The sequence below is a fragment of the Urocampus carinirostris genome, chromosome 9, assembly GCF_059441175.1.
Source record: "Urocampus carinirostris isolate Australia breed hairy pipefish chromosome 9, RoL_Ucar_1.0, whole genome shotgun sequence".
Classification (NCBI taxonomy): domain Eukaryota; kingdom Metazoa; phylum Chordata; class Actinopteri; order Syngnathiformes; family Syngnathidae; genus Urocampus; species Urocampus carinirostris.
The window spans coordinates 20,597,438-20,617,800 of NC_142357.1; the positions used below are offsets into that span (position 1 = coordinate 20,597,438).

The following is a 20,363-nucleotide window of genomic DNA, read 5'->3' on the forward strand; positions in this document are numbered from 1 at the left end:
CATGAAGGCTAAGGCAAGAATGCATAAAAATGACCAGAATGTAGCAAAAGAGCAAGCTACCTTAGCCGTCTTCCCATAATTCCTCACACCGCAGTCTACATCTGGCACTAAAATGTTTCCATGCAACCCTACCCACCCCCTCCTCGCACACCATTTTCCCTTTTTTACCCAAAACTTCAGCTGCTATTTTTTCTTTGCGTCTTTAATCTCAAAGCTCCAGCCAAAAGGTTTCACCTCCATCTCCTCTATGTTCATTTTACTCATAAATCTGACAAGTTAAAAATAAATGTAGGGGAAAAAAATAAAAAAAAACTGCTGGTGCTGCTGTCCGATTGTTTATCTACAGCCGGAGCTCAGAGGTAGGGCTTGCTGTGTTTACTTTGGAGGCCAACAATGACTTGGGGGGCAGAAGGGACACAAACTGATGTCCGTTTGATTGAGACTCGGGCAAATAAAAACAAACAAATAAAACGTTGTCCAAAATCAAGAATGAAAAAGTGCACAATGGCAATCAGCAAGATAATCAAATTATGACCCATTTTAGGATCATTACAAAAAAAAAGTCAGTGGATGAGCTCATTTTAAAAATGGTTTTAATTCTTAAAAAATGTCAAAGTTGTTTTCCAATTTTACCTCAGAAGTTAATATAACAAAATACTTATAATTTGTCATCAAAAACTCGAAATAGTTTAAAAAAAATGTATTAGTATAATAAGTTGGCCTTTTTGTAATTTTTCATTTTAGTTTTGCTCGTTTTTTGGTCATTATGGGAGGAGATACATTCTAGACAGTATCCCGAAATGGAGAAGACTTTTTCGAATGGTTTGAGGCCAGAAGGTAAAATGGATATGGAGTGTCTCGGTTTAGTGTTTATTTGCAAGCTTTCAAGATTGTACGAGGCAAGAAATATGAAGGGTTTCTTGCCTCCACAGGTTGTTGTATATGTTTTTATTTTCTATTGGTTGTTTGTGTCGTTATTTTAAAGCAGTTTAAGGCGGTTCGCTTCTATGCTGGTGTTCATGGTAATTTGTACCTAGGTAAATATTTGACTTTTGGTGTCAGTAATCGGCAGGTATCAGAATTACTTATTAAGTGAAGTGACTAGTAACTCTAACCTATTACCTATTTCAGTAATGCGCCCAACACTTATTATAGGCAGTAGAACAAAGGATTATTTTTGATTGTTTCATTTCCCACTTGTTGCTTGAAAAGTTGCTCCGGGGACCCATTTATCTGTTTATATACAAACCATTTACGACAATGGTCTATCCACCAACTAAAATGTGTCCTATTCAATAGATATACGGTTTTGAAGACGATGAGTGTCACGGATGACTTCCATTTATTCTTTTAGAGAACGAAGTTTGAAATCCAAACAAACGAAAGGGAATCCATTCCTTCAACTACCACATTTCAGGAAGTGATGGATGTCGACTATGATCGAAATGTTAAAAATAAAAAAATAGAAAACACATCCGGAGAGCAACTATGACAATGCATTCCGATACAATGGGGTCGTGTCCAGCCAAGAAGGCATCGACCCTGCCAGGAAGTAGCACAAAGACACGAAATTCCATTCGTCGGAAAAAGTAAATCAAAAGCGTTTTCACGTCCAACTTTATTTCAATCTATCAAGGACGTCTTGCGCGGATCAGTGAGGAGGATTTTAATGAAAAAACAAAGCTTTGAGCTTTGACTGAATGTGTACACCAAGCAGCTGACTTTCCCTCGCATGTTCCATCAGTGTAGGATAACACGGTCGGGGTCATGACCATAACCAAACTTGTCTTACTAGCAACACTCTCTCCAGCCGCTACCAGGTATTTGCTGTTTATAAACACCGCACTGGAAAAGTATCAGTCAAAGTCCACCTGTTTTTCTGCTGAAAAAAACAGCAATTTGGATAAAATGAGAAAAAAATCTTCATATGGGAACTGTTTCAACTTCTTATTTACCGTATATACTCGCATATAAGCTGCATTTAGAACTATGAAATACAATAATAAAATCATGTTCTTGATTAAATGAACACAAGGGTTTGTAAAAACAAGCATAGTCAATTTAGCTCTGCCAAGCTCAATCCTCATCAATGAGACTCTCTTGCCGACTAAGGTGTTTCGCCTTACCCTTTTATCTCAGCCTCTATTTTGCGTCTTCATGCCTCCCCTTGCCCGATTCCTCTCTCATTCAGTCAATCGGCGACTTCCCCATTGCATATGCGAGGTATCACATCTCATTGTATTGTCTTTCAGTGCATTTTCTTGCTTTATACCTGTTAATGTATATGCACATTGTATAGATTTTCAACATTTCAAATAGTTTACACCGTACAACAATTTTTTTATGGGAAAAAAACAAGTTTTGATCTCATTTTGCCTGTTTTGACTCTAATGTGAATCGCTCCAGCTATAATCAGTCACTAAATCAGAAATCAACGTAAACGTCCCAGATTGCTATTATTTGTGCACTATTCTACATACTCAGTTATGCTGTGCGTAGATGGGTGCTGTGTTGTGTATGTAACGTTTATTGTCGCTCAATGAGGTGAATTTCAATCATTAATGAAGGGAGCAATTGGTTGAAGTTTTAACCATACTAATGGAGCCGAAAAGATATACTGATGGGTAAGTAAAAGTGAAAAAAGTGTCAATAATGATGTCAAATAAGTCAATCATTCATCGATCATCAGTCAAAATAGAAGAATGTTGTACGAGTGCCATCAAAGCGCAGCTTAAATGTACAGTGATTTGTTAAATATATATATATACATATATACAGTACATATATATATATATATATATATATATATATATATATATATATATATATATATATATATATATATATATATATATATATATATATATATATATATATATATATATATATATATATATATATATATATATATATATATATATATATATATATATATATATATATATATATATATAGCTGAAATATTATGTAAACTTTATAATGTAGACATTTGCATAATTGAAATTGCCGGGTACACGTTTCATTAAAATTTTGGGTACAGATTTTTCTTAGAATAGCAGTTTTAAAGGGCTCGACTTGTAATCAATTTAGGTTTTTATGCAAGTGTATAGTGTATGCCAATTTTTTTTATCCACATTTTAAGCGGCAAACAATAACACTCATCAACGTTTCCTCAAGTATTAGGTAACTTAACAGCCTAAGTGGCATGCAGATGTGACTCTACATATGCGCCTCAGAACTGTTTTAAAAACAACATCAATTCACATGAAGCCTTATTTTGCCATTTACAAACAAGAAAAAATTAGCAAAAAAGAAGACTAATCTGCTGGTTATTAAAGATGTATTGAAAGATAAATTTTGCCAAACAAAACATACGTTATATTGTGCAAACAAGTGCCAATGAAATCAACCCAACAAAAGTGCAAGTATTCCATTCCGAAAGTAATAATTGATTCCGAATACTGTATTGTCAAAAGTATGGTAGCTTTTGTAAGTGCTTGACTGTGCCAACCACATACATGTGCCAAATATTCACAATAAGTGTGGCTTTTTTTTATACCAATAACAAAAAAATATCTCCACTAGTCACATCATGAAATTGTTAAAGTGCCCAACTGGGGTCCGTCGGGGTCATCTACTACTGAGCAGTTCCAGGTTTAACATTAATCCTGCATCCATACCAACAGCTGTTTCCAATACTTTGACCGCCCTCATATCGCTAAATACAGTAAATATTAAAACCAGCTGTCTCACTACAAATGCAATAATAAACACATTGTTACATTGCCGAAGATTCAAAAGAGCAACAGGAAAATAACTATTTGCATATTGTCCCATGTTTTGTCGCACAGGTGCGGTTCCTCGGGGCACACATTTGCTTTTCATTTGATAAAGTTTAGGCCCAAAAATACTTGCGTCATGAACAACAACAGTGAGCCAGAGCTTGAATTTCACCCGTGATGCCCTTAGTCGGGCTTAAGGGGTCGGTCGATTTGAATGGTCACTTAGTGCCTGTGGAGACCTTCGCCGTAGAAGCGGTTAGGGACCACCCCCGGTGTAAAAACGGCCCTCGGGTTCAAAAGGAGATCTGGCACACATTGAGTACACACAAAGGATGGATAACTTTTTCAATAACTCCTTAAGTACACTTTAGTAAAGCCTTCAAAAACACAGAACTTTTGAAAGATATGTCAGCATCATGCGGCACGAGTGCAAACTCTGGCCCACCTAGCATTTGCACTAGGGGTCTCAAACTCGTGGCCATTTGCGGCCCTCAGTATAATCGTTTGAGGCAGAGGTAAAATAATAAGCCCCAGCACAACACAACACAAGTGTCAATCATATTTAGTTTTTACTATCTACCTGTCATTGTTCTTCTTTGTCTATCTTCCTCTCTTTCTCCTTAACCACCGCACACAAGATACTTAAGGACAGATTGCTTCTGTGGTTTTAGGCCCGATTTTCAACCTGTCAAAATGACGGATGGCCTTAAACTTTTCCCTTCGACTCTGAAAAAAATCCATCAATGATGGAAACTGTCGGTTCATGTGACCTCCACAGACACATATATATCAAATATGTCGATGTTTATACATTATTGTTTAACTTAGATTTTGTTGTAAAAGACAGGCTTTAATTGGTTATCATTAATCACCTCTCATCCTCCCGAGTCCTCATAAATAAAATATGCAATTTGGGGTTTGCAAATCAAATTAATTGGTCGGGCTCATACTGGGTCAGGTTGGATCTTTTAGGCCCAAACTTACCTTAATGAGAAAGTTAAGGGGACGGTGTGTATGATTTGACCACTCACCCAAAGCCTATCTGTGGCGGTCCTCATGAAAATTGAGTTAGAAACCCCGATATACCTCAATTTGAATGTTTGAAAAATGGAAAACATACTGAATTATATAAGTATAAGTATAAGTATGCATTTATTTGTGTCAATGAATAATCGGTTAAATTATATACAAATGATCAATGAAAATATTTTAATGTAGTTACAAAAATATAAAAATATATGTTTTACTACTTTAAGAAGTTATATATAAAATGAATATAAAATATATGAATTAAAATAAAAATAAAAAACCTTATTAAATCTGTAAAATACACAATTAATTTAATTTTGAAAATTATTTGGAATTTTGCAATTCACTTTGTATGTCATGTACAATGAATTAGTTATTTTGTCACAAAAAAAATCTAATGTCTTTGAGCACAAATTATGGGAACCCTAGTTTTAGTGTGATGTTTTGAAACGGACATATTTGGAGACCAGACAATACAGGGAGTACTAATTCCAACCAAGGCGTATTTCGCTGTCCAACAAAATGAATGTTTAACAAACCGCAGAGCTCTGCATAAAAAGTGAATTAATGAGCTCACAAAAGCAATAAGTGGCTCTATTGTGTGTGTGACTTGGACTGTGTGCACCACGCTTGTCTGTTTCCAGCATTGATCATGATCCGATTAAAATATCCGGCGAATACTAGTGCACAAGTTCATGAACCCCCAAAGAAAGACAGACAATAAAAACGTGTGCACTAACCTCAGCACGCTGCGTCCTGGGCTGGCTGGCGTCCGTCTCGATGGCGTACACGTCCACCAGGTAGAGGTCGGCGCCCCTCTCCCTGTCGAGCTCCGCCGCAGTCTGTATGACTCCGGTGTGTCGCCCAATGGTGAAGAGGCGTCCCACGGCTTTGGCATCGCTGCGCACGGCCACGATGAAAAACTCCACTTTTCCACTGGAACCCCGCAGGCTGGAGGCGTCCAAGGAAATGACATTGGTCCCTGGTGGCTGGCCTTCTTTGAGGATGGTGATGTACTTGGGCTGGGTGAAGACCGGGCCATCCAGGCCCTGAAGGATGATGTTCATGTCCGTCCTGGAGGTTTTGCGCTGGCTCCCGTGGTCAGTGGCCGACACAGTGAGTGTATACACAAGGCGGGATGGCACCAGCTGTGAAGCCAGGCGGATATCACCACTATAGCGGTCGATGATGAATGTGTCTGAGTCTCCCTCTACAAGTTCATACTCAACCTCTCCGTTTTCCCCCTCGTCAGGATCAAAAGCTACCACCGTAGTCACGATGGAACCAATGACGATGTTCGGTTCGGCCACGAGGGCGTTCTGGGACACAAAAGTGGGGACATTGTCGTTGATGTCTGTGACCCATATGGTAATGTTTTTAAGAGCGAAACGTCTGAATTCTAATGGAAATGCCTGGTCGGTAGCCTTCACCGTCAACTCAAACAGGTTGGAAAACTCTCTGTCAACCTCTTTGGCGGTGTAGATGAGGCCAGAGCTGGGGTCGATGTTAAAATGGGCTCCTCGGGGGACTTGCTGGACAATGGAGTACTCCAGTTGCCCGTTAATGTCCGCGTCCGTGTCGTGAGCCGTGATGGTCATGACAGAGGCCGAGACGGGAAGGTTTTCTGGGATAGATTTGAAAATGTCCCCAGGGGTGAAGACCGGAGGATTGTCATTAAAATCTCTCACATGCACAATCACAGGGATAGAAGAAGTGCGCTGTGGTCGGCCATTGTCCCTCGCTGTGACGTTAAACTTGTAAAAGGACTGTGTTTCGTAGTCCAGCTTTTTAAACAGAAATATGCTGCCAGTGTTTGGACTGATGCCAAAGGTGCCGTGGTTGTTTGCAGCGGTAATGCTGTAGGTTATGTCAGCGTTGGGGCCAGAGTCAGCATCGCCCGCAGTGATAGAGGCAACAAGCTCACCGATTCGCATGTTTTCCTGCACGTCTACTGACAGGGAGGATTTTGGGAAGGTCGGGGAGTTGTCGTTCTCATCCAGTACGCTAATGCTAAGCATGCATGAAGATGATAAGGGTACTGCGCCACCATCAACGGCGATTATTTTCAAGGAATATGAAGCTGTTAATTCATAATCCATCTTGCCCACTAAGGTGACTTGTCCTGAGCTTCTGTCAATGGAAAACTGTCCCTCCTCATTGCCTTCAGCTATGCGATAACGAACAAGCCCGTTGCCGTTTTCGTCGACGTCAGAGGCTGAGACACGCAGCAGCTGGGTCATGTTCTGCGCCGACTCTGAGACAGAGGCCTGGTAAATGTCTTTGGTGAACTTGGGTGCATTGTCGTTGATGTCCCGTATGTAAACTTGCACTTTAGCCTGGTCCCTGAGGGGTTTGGGGAGACCCCTGTCGGCCGAGACGACAACAAAGCTGAAGACGGCGGCGCCTTTCTGTCTCACAAGAGACTCGCGATCTAATCTCAGTGTGCTTGTCAACTCCCCCGTGACGGCATTGAGCTCAAAATCGGCCTGCTGAGTCTGAAATGTGTAACTGACCTCACTGTTGGGCCCGAAGTCCTTATCCTCTGCGTGGACGAATCCAACTGACGAGCCCCTCTGCTGCTCTTCCTCAAAGTGAAAGACGTAATTGGTGCTGTTAAACAGGGGACGGTTGTCATTGACGTCATCTAGGAACACCGTGACGTTGACTGTGGCGCTGAGAGGTTCCACGGCACGGTCTGTAGCCACCACTACTAAGTTGTATCTGTCCTGCAGCTCCCGGTCCAGCTCCGCTTTAATGTACAGTTTTCCATCAGGGAAGATACCAAAGATGTCCCGTGTGTTGCCCCCAACGATGTCGTACATGATCTCCCCGTTGAGTCCAGAGTCTTTGTCAGTGGCTTCCACCGTAAAGAACCTGCTATTGACAGGCTCCGATTCCAGGATGACGACCTCATAAGAAAACTGTCCGAATACAGGCGAGTTATCGTTTACGTCATAAACGCTGACAATGAGGACCAAGCTGGAGGTGTGCCTTGGAACGCCAGTATCCGATGCGGAGACCTCGATCTCGTAGGATGTTGTGGTGATCTCCAGAGGCCCAGTCAGCGTGATGAGGCCGTGCTTTTCGTGGATGTGAAATAACGCTCGGGGGTTTTGTTTGAGACTGTAGACCACTGCTCCGTTGGCACCCTCATCTGGATCAGATGCCCTGGCTTGAAAGATTACATGACCTGTGCTCCAGTTTTCCACAGCGCTCACATGCTCCACAGAGTGAATGAAGTGAGGTGCATTATCATTCAAGTCTTTTACTGTAATGTTTACAAAGGCCTCTCCTGTGATTTCACCTGCCCTCGCGACAACTTTCAGATGATAAAAGCCCTGCTCTTCTCGATCTATTTGACTGGATGCCATTATCTGGCCGGCAGCGTTGACAGCAAATACACCCCTTTGATCCCCCGAAGTGATCAGATACGAAATATTGGAGGTCAGATCTACAGTGGTGGCCGATACGGTCCCAATAACGGTCCCTATGCCCACATTCTCAAACATGACAAAGCTGTAGACTCTCTGGGTGAAGATGGGTGGATTATCCTGCGTGTCTATTACAGTTACAGTGACAATGGCATGGGAGTGTGAGCGCAAGCCGCCACCATCTGCGGCTGTCACCTGCAGCTGATAAGTTGTTTTTACTTCCCTGTCCAATGACACCAATGTTGTGATTTTGCCCGTGTTGCTGTTAATGTGAAATTTGGAAGTGTCACCTGCTGTGATGATGTATTTAACAGTGCCATTGCGACCCAAGTCAGGGTCTGTGGCTGAAACAGAGGTGGCAAAGGTGCCCGGCGGCTCGTTCTCTTGCACGTTTGCAAAATATTGCACAGGATAAAAAACAGGCCTGTTGTCATTGATATCCCTCAGAGTGATATTGACTTTTCCAACAGAGTGCAACGGGGTTATGCCTCTGTCCGTCACCTGGACATGGATCAAGTAGGTGGCCTGATCCTCTCTGTCTAGCTCCGCAGCTGTGCTCAGACGCCCCGTTGAGGCATCCAGGCGAAACTGCTCTTGAATGTTAAGTGGTGTCTCACTCTCAAAAGAAAAATGGACCGTTCCATTCTCACCCAGGTCATCATCTGTGGCCGAAAGCATGAGCAGCTCTGTGCCGGCAGGGGCGTGCTCCACCAGGGAAACGTGATAAGTATCTTGTGTAAATGTGGGCACTTGGTCGTTTACATCTGTGATGCTCACAACAAGTTTAGTGTAAGAGATCTTAGGCTGCAGCCCCTGGTCTTTGGCGCTAATATTAAGCACAATTTGGGACGCAACCTCCCGATCCAGTGAAGCTGCGCTGGTAACCAAGCCACTGTTTTCACTAATGGAGAACCAGCCCAAAGTATTTCCAGAAACCAGAGAGTAACGCAGGTTGGCATTCTGCCCGGAATCACCATCTGTTGCAGAGACCCCCTTTATGTAGCTGCCTTTGGGGATGTCTTCGCTGATATCGACCCTATACACCGCCTCCTGGAATATTGGCGGGTGGTCATTGATGTCATTTACAAATATGACGAGACTAGCAAAAGAAGACCGTGCCACTGGTTTACCATTGTCCGAGACAGACACTGTTAAGTTGTATGAGGAAATTCGCTCTCTGTCGAGCACGCTGGCCACTTTTATTAAACTTAAATTGGGCACAGGGGATGTGTGAACCTCAAAATGTCTTTGTTCATTACCACCTAAGATAGACACGGAGATGTTGCCATTAGCAGTAGGCGAGTCGGAATCCGACACCGTGAGGAGTGCAACTACTGTTCCAATTTGTGCATTTTCATCAACTGAAGCAAATTTGGATGTGGTGGGAAAATACCTGAATTTCACCACAGGGTCGTTGTCATTGACATCTAACAATTTCACGGTCGCCTCAGTCCTACCTGACAACGACGGTGCGCCATTGTCCACCGCGTGAATTGTTAACGAATACTCCCTCTTGCTTTCGTAATCCAAACTTTGTTTGATGATAACAGTTCCATCCTTAGGGTCAATTTGGAAAGGGGTGCCCTCGTCCAGGAAATAACGGATTTCTGCGTTGCTTCCATCGTCCTGATCGGTGGCTGTGATCTGCAGGACGCTCGAGCCAACAGCAGCATCCTCAAACACGCTTGTCTGGTATTGCTCACGCTCAAACGCAGGCGGGTTGTCATTGATGTCCTGGATGCTGACGTTAACCTGCAGGTAGCCAAACTTCTTCGGGTCCCCCTTGTCTTCCACTTCAATCAGGAGCTGGTAGAAGGGTGTACGCTCCCGGTCCAGGCCACCTGCTGATACTAGATGCAGGAACGCGCCCTCTCCACTGGGATTGACAGTAATATCCAAGCGGAATTTCATCTGGTTGTTGCCCTTCACGATTCTGTAAGTGGTGTGGTCTACACCATTACTCCCAATGTCAGAATCAGTAGCTGTGTCCAAGATGACCTGCCGGCCGCTGCTGGCATCCTCCTTAAAAGACACCACAATGGAGGCGTCCGGAAACACAGGAGCGTTATCGTTGATGTCTAACACCATGATCCTGACCTCGGTGGGGTAGGTGGGTTGACTGGAGAGTACCACCACATTGATGACATCGCTCTGCAGCAGCTCCCTGTCAACCACGGAAGAGGTAGAGATCACCCCAGTGCTGCCGTTGATGGCAAAAAGTTTGTGGTTCTCGCTGAAGCGGTACGTGAAGCCAGTGCGAGTCTCAATCTGACCCACATAGGTGCCCGCAGGCTGCTCCTCCAGCACGCGAAACTCTTGGCGGACTTGCGAGGACGCCGAGTAGCGCGACAAAGTCCACAGAAGAAGCAGGAGCGAGTGAAGCCGCGCCATGCTCAGGTCAGGTCAGCCAGCCCGGTGTATCCTGATGCATCCACGCTAGAGCATGGTACTCCAAACTCCAGCAGACTGGAAACTAAGCCTGCAACGGTGATCTTTTGCGCACTTAACTCCGATGTGCGCTCCTCATCAATGCAACATCCACAGGAGCGTAAAAAGCATTCTTGCAGCACACATGAAACTCCCCCCTTCCTTTTTGCGTTTCTCCTGCTTCAAAAAGGCACTTCAAAATGTCACTTAAAGTATCCGTGCGTAAAAGTTGATCCGGGGAGCGAGGGGCAGTTGCAGGCTGCACAAGAATAACGGTCCAATTGCGCTTGCGTTCAACATTGCACCGCTACTCTGCAAAGTCTCACTCCAAAAGTTTCAACAAAGCTGGAGGCTCCGCAAGCTCCCTCCCAGCGGCGAGCCTATTGGACAGGGCTAAGCGCGCTCGCACCGCCTCCATCACTTTCCATTGTTTCATGGACGCGCAAAATGCACGCGCATGATTCACGCGCGCGCAAAAAGACGCACTCGCATTTCCCGCTATTACTGAAGCTGTCAATCATGTTTCGAGCAGGTAATTATTCTCTCGTTCAACTCATGATAAGGCCTGTAAATCACAGTTAGTGTAAAAAGAACCCCTCAGTAAACTAAAGGTAATAACTTTTTAGAACGTAAAAATATGAATCAAAATCTAATATAATAATGCATAATCACATTAGCAATCATACAGTGGAGAAAATAGAATATATTGAACAGTTTGCCATGGATTAAAACCCACAAACGATTTACTGCTTGATTCATTTAAAAGTAACATTAATTTCAAATAAAAACAAAACATTTGCTGAAATACATGTATCTAAGATTTTTCAACACTTGGATAAAATACCATCTGTTCCATATTTGCAGTCATAGCGGAGGCAACTATCCGTTGACATAAGAAAGGGACAGTTTTTAGGATATGTAAGTACTACCCTCTAGCGGCGAAAAGGTGCTATAGCTACAAACGAGTTGGGGGGCCGCCTCAGCTACGGCTTGCTTGAGATTGGGCCATATGGGGTTTTCCACCAAAAAAACCGCTGATAAAAACAATTCCAAATAGCTTTAAAAATTGTATGCAAATTAAGCTGCGCTTAAAGGGATAGTATGTTTTATTTAGTGTCCCCTATCGTCCAAAAACTTTACTTGTTAAAAAAGATCACTATTGATATAGATGATAAGCATAATATACATCAACTATCATATTAAAGTCCTTTGTTCTTCGAGAAATTTGCATTTAATTTTCTTAAGATAAGGATCACCTAGAGGGCGCTGACATTATGATAGTCAATCTCGCTTCTCTGGGTAGCCCCCAAAAAACATAAAACTGTATGTCTTTCTTCTTATCTGTATTTCTTTTGTTTTTGCTTCTTTTTCCTTTGTTTCTTTTCTTTTTTTCTTTTCTTTTTTTTCTACTTTCCTTTCTCTCTTTTTTGTTTTTTTCTTTTATCACCATGTTTTTCTCCTTTTTGTTTTTTTTTTCTTTTTTTTTTGCCTTTTTCCTTGCTTATTTCGTTCTTTTTGCCCTTTTTTTCATTCTTCATTATTTGTATTTAACTTTTTTATCTTTGTTTTCTTGCTTTTTTTCTTGTCTACTTATTTATTTTTATTTGAAACATAACACCATTCATTATGTGTATTTTCAGTCACCTTGGTTTGTATTATTTCTCCGTGTTTTGTAGCACACATTTTAGGTTGCGCAATAGTATACAGAAACATCTATTGGTCAAATGTTACACACTGTCCCTTAAACTATCGTATTAAGGTGGGGGCCTCAAACTATCAACCTGAATCCCACAATAGACCCCGGATGCGGGTTTGAGAACCCTCATATACGTGGAGGAACATGCATTGTACGTTATAATAAATATAAAATATTGTATTCATTTGAGAAATCGTGACCAAATGAGTAAAAAAAACATTTTGTCCATAATATAAAAATCTTGATCGATTTTCACTTTGTAAATATTGCAAATATGTTTACCTTTTGTTATGATATTTATTTATATTTATATTTTGGGTTTTTATTACATGTTTATTCTGGAGTTCCATGTCTAATCTCGTTGTAAACAATGTTCACTACGTTGGAGTCGATGACAATAAAGATCATTCTAATTCGAATCATTTATCCGTCCATCCCTTTTCCTTGCTGCTTATCCTCTCTACGGTCACTGGAGTGCTAGAGTCCACCCAGGTCGGCTTCAGGTAGTTGGCAGGGGACACCCTGAACCTCAGGGCACACCATGACGGACAACTCCCTTGCTCATTCACACTTAGGGATAATTTAAACAGGCCAATTAACCTGACATGCATGTTTCTGAAATGTGGAAGGAAACTGGAGTGCCCAGAGGAAACCCACGCAAGCACAAAGAGAACATGCAAAATCCGCACAGGGAGGCTGAGGTATCTGGAATTGAACCCTGGACCCCTGCATTGTAAAGCTGAGTGCTAACCACCCACCCACCTTGCCGCCCTCTAATCATTTAAACTTAACAAATTAAATCTAAATGGAAACAAAGCTAAACATGTTTCTAATATTGGGCAACGACAAAAAATATTTCATAGGATGCAATTTCCTTACTTTGACTATAGTTGTGCACTGTTGTTTTGACTATTACACCATTGTCACTATGAGCCGATCTGTTCTTTGATTTTCCACACCTCCTAGAGTTTTTTTTGTCTTTTATAACCTTGAAGATTTAATAGGGGGGGGGGGGGGGTGAGAAGGGCTTTAAGGTGGAATGGAATTGTCCTATCTGAAAGCTCCTCTCCTGGTCCTCTGTGGTCCTCTGTCTTGAGTGCCCACCAGTTAAACTTAACAATCATTAAATACATGATTTGAAAAAACTGGTGATATTCTACTCATTTTAGTGCTGCTTTTACTCTGCAATGTTGCTATTGCTGTGATGAGAAAGCTCACGTTCTGTCTGAATGCAAAGTAGGACACAAGTCACCTCCAGTTATCGAATTAGGACCAGACCTGAGAATAGAGACAAGGGTGACACCGAAAATAGAGAGTAGCAAAGCCGATTCGTGTGCCAACGTGATTAGCAGGATGCTAAACCGGCAGGTTTGCTACTACCAGGGTGGCAGGACAAAAACACAGTTGTCTGAGTTACTGTTTGCAAACACAGAAATACATTTTAACAGTCTGCTTCAGCTATAGCTGGTGTCAACAATTTGGCATTAAGTAACTCGCAGGCATTAAGGCCTTTTCTAAAACTAGCCTAACTGTGTTTTTCATGTGCTATTATTCTTATAACCGCATGTTATTGGTCTGGAGATGGGATGTGTGTCGCTAAGATGTACTTGTCAAGTACACACAGCAGGATCTGGTACAACCAAGATGGTTAATGGAGCTGTAAGAAATTTGAAACTTTTTTACACGCTGTCACCATCTCCTGGCTCGTGTCATCATTACAGCCTCGGTCAGCTTGTTCATGATGCGTCTGAACACACTGGACTAACCTCTTACTTTTTTATCTTTCTTACAATACTACTTCAGCAGTGGGAAAAGCACAACAGCGCCTTTATTGCCTGAGGAAGCTGCGGAACTGTCACATCTCCAGAGCTCTGACGGCATGCCTCTTCTACTCTGCCATCAGCAGATTCTTAATTTGGTTCTCCAGCTGCACTAAGGCTGACCAGCAGGTGCTCTAGCGGGGGGTGAAAGCTGCCAAGAAAATTATGGAAACAACTCTCCCGAGATCAGCATCGCCTGCACCACTCGCTGTCTGATAAGCGTCCACAAGATCCTGTGGGACCAGCACCATCCTGCTCACCAGCTCTTCCACCCACTGCACCTAGGGAGGAGATACCAGTAATACAGGTCAGAACATCTAGACTGACCAACAGTCTATACCCACAGGCTGTAAGGGAGTCATTACTCACCACTTCTTTCCATCATGATTCCAGAGTGAACGATGACGACTGTCGGACGCGAATGCACTTGAACATTACCTGATTCAATTATGCTGCTATTGAGTTGGTACCATGTCGGAACTTTTACTTTCAATGTGTGTCTTGGGTTATCGATGGGGTTTGGGTTCTTATCTATATTTAATCTGAATATCTATGGATCTTTGCATTTTGTTTAAGATGTGAAGGGATGACAGGATGCTCCAAACGAAGTTCCGTTGTTCTTTTACAATCACAATAAATGTTCTGATCTGACCTCGAAGTTTAGGTTGGCGTTTGGACTTGAAGCAGCCCCTTTCTTACAACAGCCATTTTTATGTTACACTGACAAATAAAAATGAAATGATATGAAATGATTTATATAGCGCTTTTCAACTCAATTAAGACTTCCCAAAGCGCTTTACAATGTGCTTCACATTTACCCATTCACACACACACTCACACACCAATAGCGACCGTGCAGCCATGCAAGGCGCCAACCTGCTTATTGGGAGCATTAGGTATTCAGTGTCTTGCCCAAGGGCACTTCGACATGTAACACAGAGGAGCCGGGATTCAAACTGCGATCTCTTGATCCTAAGACGAGCGCTCTACCTCCTGAGCTACTGCTGCCCCCAGTAAAAGAAAACAGGGGTTCAAGACGTCACTCTCCAGCGCTCCCCACATGACCCATTCCTCATCCCTTGCGTTATGCCCCAAACAGCTTTGTAAAAGGTGAGATAAAAGCAGATGACGCAATGTATAATAAGACATAAAGACTCTTTGAACTAAGTTAAGCATTGTTAACACATACTTAATTTTCAACTTGTTTAAGGACACCTCAAACGACACATACACCCTTTAAAATGATTAAACAATGATGAAAATTCTCCTCATGCTGAGGTTTTTGAGTTTGTCCTTGACGTGATGTTGGTCAAAGATCAGAGGATACTGTTATGGTAGTCTGTAAGCCCTTTAAGACTCCTTGTGATTGAGGGCTATACAAATAAATGATTTGATTTAAATTGAAAGTTATTATAGAACAAAATGAAAAAGAATAGTGTTTGCAGAGACGAGTTAGCAATTGGCCCATGCAACATTTACAGGGATCTACATTTTCAAGCTTTGTCTCATTTTTTGCATGTGTGTTACAATAAAGTCAAGTCACATTTATTTGTGTAGCCATTAATTAAAAAATGACTCAAAGGACTGCACAGGTTACAATTACACCATCCTCTGATCTTAAACCAACATGCGGGCGAGGAAAAACTCAAAACCTCAGCACGAGGAAAAAAAGAAACCTTGAGAAGGGGTCTTACAAGTGGTAATCCCCTTTCTTGGATGACCATGGTGCAATAGGTTTAGCATAACAGTACAGAAAACATAGTGAACAAAAATCGTATGATCAGGCAATTAGACTTTGAATCATTTTTATTGCCGTTGTGTCATGATTACTGATTTGGGGCACCTGCGGCTGCCCCGTTGGCGCCAACAGCCACGGGACCTGATTGGCTGTTGGACTCTTTTTAAACTCCCGTCTTCTGAAAGGAAGCGGTCGGACCGTCTGCGAACCTATGCTCTCAGCTAGGTAAGCTATTGTACTCTCCGACATGATCCTGCCCTGTTTTCCTGCCTGATACCTGTCTTGCCCTGTTTCCTAAAACTTGTTGCCGACCTTTTTCTGGATCTGTTTCTGCTTTTGCTCCTCCGTCCCGGCCATCAACCTGTTTCTCCCTGTTTACTGCCTGATACCTGTTGCTGACCTCTTTTCTGGACCGTTTCTGTTTTGCTCCCCTGTCCTGGCCATCGACTGCCCTCGCTCGACACGGAAGTGCCACTTCCGCGTTCCTGCCATCTGCTACCCGTGACCGACGATCATCGGATCGTGGATGCAAGCATTGCTCTCTTTCTTAATAAAAACTGAGTGAAACGAACGCTATTGCGTCCTGTCTCCGTTCCTAGTTTGTGACACGTTGATAATTACATAATGAACATAACTTACAATGAGCTTAGACATGGAACTCCAGGATAAACTACTCTTCGGTCTCCCGAAGTCCAGAATCAAGAGTCTACAAAATGATGCAGCAAGGCTATTAACTAGGACAAAAAAGTTTGATCACATCACGCCGATTTTTGCTAACCTGCATTGGCTCCCTGTTAGCCTAAGATGTGATTTCAAGGTTCTCTCAGTATTATACAAAACAATACATGGACTTGCTCCCTCATATCTTTCAGATCTGATTTCCCCCTATGTTCCGGTCCGATGCCTTCGTTCTGAGAGCGCCGGTCTTCTGCTGATCCCAAGAGCCAAGAAGTGTTCCGCTGGTTCGAGAGCGTTCTCCATCCGGGCACCGGTGCTGTGGAATGCTCTTCCCCCTGAGATCTGTTCTGCAACCTCAGTGGAAATGTTTAAATCCAAGCTTAAAACACACTTCTACTCTATAGCATACGAATAACCTATACTTTTCTTGGACAATATCTCTGTATTATTTGTGATTGCAACATCCTTTGCTGTCTGGTAATCCTGAAAGGGGGATGCCACATGTGCGGCCCCTTCTCAAGGTTTCTTCATTTTCCTCATGTTGAGGTTTTTGAGTTTTTCCTTGCCCTCATGTTGGTTCCAGATCAGGGGATGGTGTAATAATAGTCTGGGAAAAATAGACTGTGAAGCCCTTTGAGACTCTTTGTGATTAAGGGCTATACAAATAAAGTGACTTGACTTGACTTGACTTGATAATAAAGACGTTAAAGAAAAAAATTAGATCAAAAGAATATCAGGATAAACCTATTATTGTATGCCAGTGAATAGATTTCCCGCATGTAAACAGTCTTTTTGTGTTATATTCCCTTTGGAAACAGAAATTGTAAGAATGCATGATGCGTATTCAAATTCAGGCCTCTCGGTTGTAGGCTATTAGTGGCTCTAAGCAGCGGATGGCAGCACATTTCACACCTGGGCTTCAGTGAATTTCTTTAGCGATGTGCCGTTCACGAAAGAACCTATTCTATGTGCCAGCCCTTGAAAGTGAACGACAATAAAGGGGCGATTCCCTTCAACACGCAGGTTTTCTCTTCTTCTTCTCTTTCTATGTTGATGACTTTAAATTGTTGAGTACTGTATTTTTCTTTCGTTGTGCTTCTCTTAATAATTTAATTAACGTTTGTAGTGTTTTTAGTGATGTGTTTTACATAAAAAATGAAAAATTTACTCTTGTAATTCATAGTTTTTTTTGTTGTTGCACTAAAAAGTCAATAGTTTTATTTGATATTTTGTTGTGTGTTTTTTCTGAGAGATTGTGAGTTGCTTGACATTAAAGTTGCTTAATATAAAAATGTTCGTGCTGTCAATAAGTTCACTGCAGAGCAAAAAACAATGCTATAATAATTTAGTTGAATAAAAGATATAACACTTTGGTCCATTACTGCCCTCTAGTTGACGTTTTCTTAAGAACGGTTTGATGTTGCCTCCTTGAAATATATATCGTCATTGACTTGTTATTTCTCAATAGGGCCTGCGGATTTGCTTGTGAAGGCCTACGGCCATATTTCTGACCCTGGCATCAAGTAATGGCTTAAATATGATTGTTAAATGCTTTAATATGAAAGAACACATCTTAAAGGAGCACAACAAGGGGGAAAGAAATGAAAAGAACAATTTGTTTAATAAATATTTATGGACAGATAATAATCACATCACATGATTCTGATATTTTGTAGGCCAGCACAGTAGGCCTGGATGTTCTGACAGCCCACCACTGGATGTAAGGTAAAATACAATCCTCTTTTCTACCTCAAAGAATGACAGCGACAGTGAATTTTTGCTGTTACCGGGAAACGCAGTGGGTTGGCTGCTGTTAGCCACATCAGGACCATTTGGGACTTTTTTGAAGGACGTTGGCCAAGGCCAAGTCTCAAAGAGTAGACCGTGGGTCCTTGTGATTTTTTTTTTTTTTTTTTTTGCAGCAGCAGCAGCAGGCCTTGCTTCCTGCCTCTCAAACTGCTCAAAGCAAAAATGACTTTAGCACACAAGTGTGCATTCTCAATAAAATGTTATTTAAGTATAAACCAGGAAGTCAGATCCGGTCTATAAATGTCTTTACCAGATGTGAATGCAGACCTTTTTTTGTCAGTTTTCACTGTAAAGTTTGGAGAGCAATTATTGAGTCTTTCTTAACACAAAACAGAAAAAGAAAAAACTGAGACCAATCTATTAATCATTGACTGATCAACGGTTCTGAGAGAAACACCAGATTTCACTTCCTTTTATTTATTTTTTGATGATGGTATTTGTCATATCGTGACATTTTCAGATGGTTCATCCTAACTATCCGCTTCCGTTCAAAAGTTCAGGATAACCTTATAATAATGTGTTTTCCATGAAAAATCACTTTTTTTCATGGATCAAATGAATGCAAACTACAGGCGAGCGATTGGGATGGTTAGAAATAAAGATTTTTATTTGCAAAAACATCTTCATCCATCAATCTTTGCTTTCGTCACAGACCGGACATTTCCAACCGACCCCAAACTTTTGAACGGTATTGTATTTTTTCTTATTTTTAAGCAATTTATAGTATATGCTTGTATTACTTTCAACAGAGTTAATTCACTTTTTTTTCCCTAACATTTAGTTTTTCTTGATTTTTCTTTCCTTTGCCTTGTTTTTCCTAACAGCGGGGGTCTTTAAGTGCTTTATGGCTAAAATTGGGATGATTATGAAATCAATAATAAACACACTGTGCGGCACAGTTCTAAGGTCTTGGGAACCTCCTGTGTGGGTTCAAATCCAGCTACCGGACTTCCTGTGTGGAGTTTGTATGTTCTCCCCCCTTTCCTCCGGGCACTCTGGTTTCCTCCCACATTCCAAAAACATGCATGTCGGGTTAATTGGCCGGTCAAAATTGTCCCTAGGTGTGAATGAGCGAGCGAGTTGTCTGTCCCTGTTTGCCCTGTGATTGGCTGGCAACCAGTTCAGGGTGTCCCCTGCCCACTGCCCATAGATTGCTGGGATGAGCTCCAGCACCCCTGCGACCCTACTTAGGGTAAGCAGTGCAGCTAATGAGATGAGATGAGATGAGATCATATAAAAATGCATCCATTTGTTCTTTACAAGTGAGTCATGCTGATGAAATTTTCCTTCTTTACTTTAGAACTTTCATTTGAAAAGAAATCTTTACAATTCATTCAAAATAGTATTTAAATTATAACGATTACTTTTTTTATAATACGTTTTCAATGGCCGTTTTCATTCATTGATTTTAGGAACAGCGAAGTAGAGTATGTAACAGCAATATTATTCAACAGATGTCGCTGTTGCTTTTTGTTTAAAAAATCCTGCGGCGTCTTTTTATTCATGTGAATGTTGAAAGGGCTTTGCAGAGATGGGAATAAGGAGGAACTGATTTACTTGATGAAAATTGGAACAAAAACAAGGCTTTGTTTTTAAAAATCGAGATCGAAAGAATAAACCAACCAAAAATGAACATTATCCGAATTGTATGTAGACATTTACATCTTCAGCTGCTGCAAATATTTTAAGAATGTTATAGGGATGGAGGGGTAGATCAAGAGATGGATAGGCGGGGGAACCGTCATAAAGATTTACAAAGAGGCAGACAGATAAATGGCCAAACAACATGAAGGCTAACACTATAATTGGCTAATCAGTGTAAGGACAGAAAGACGACTACGGGAATCCTTGCGCACAGGAAGAGTGACAAGGGTAAAAACAGATTACTAAACAAAGAGAGGATGTAGAGAAGATACACAGACGGCTCATAATAAACAAACAGAGCACTTGCTT

General features: G+C 41.7%; 1 protein-coding gene across 1 annotated transcript in view; it reads right to left on the reverse strand.

Annotated features, from left to right (window-relative positions):
- fat4 (FAT atypical cadherin 4) overlaps nucleotides 1-10,633 on the reverse strand; it is a 142,436-nt gene extending 131,803 nt beyond the window's left edge. Inside the window, exon 1 of the mRNA XM_088344351.1 lies at nucleotides 5,552-10,633. Within this exon, the coding sequence (XP_088200477.1) occupies nucleotides 5,552-10,633 (5,082 nt within the window). The remainder of the gene's footprint in view (nucleotides 1-5,551) is intronic.
- Between the last annotated feature and the right edge of the window lie 9,730 nt (nucleotides 10,634-20,363).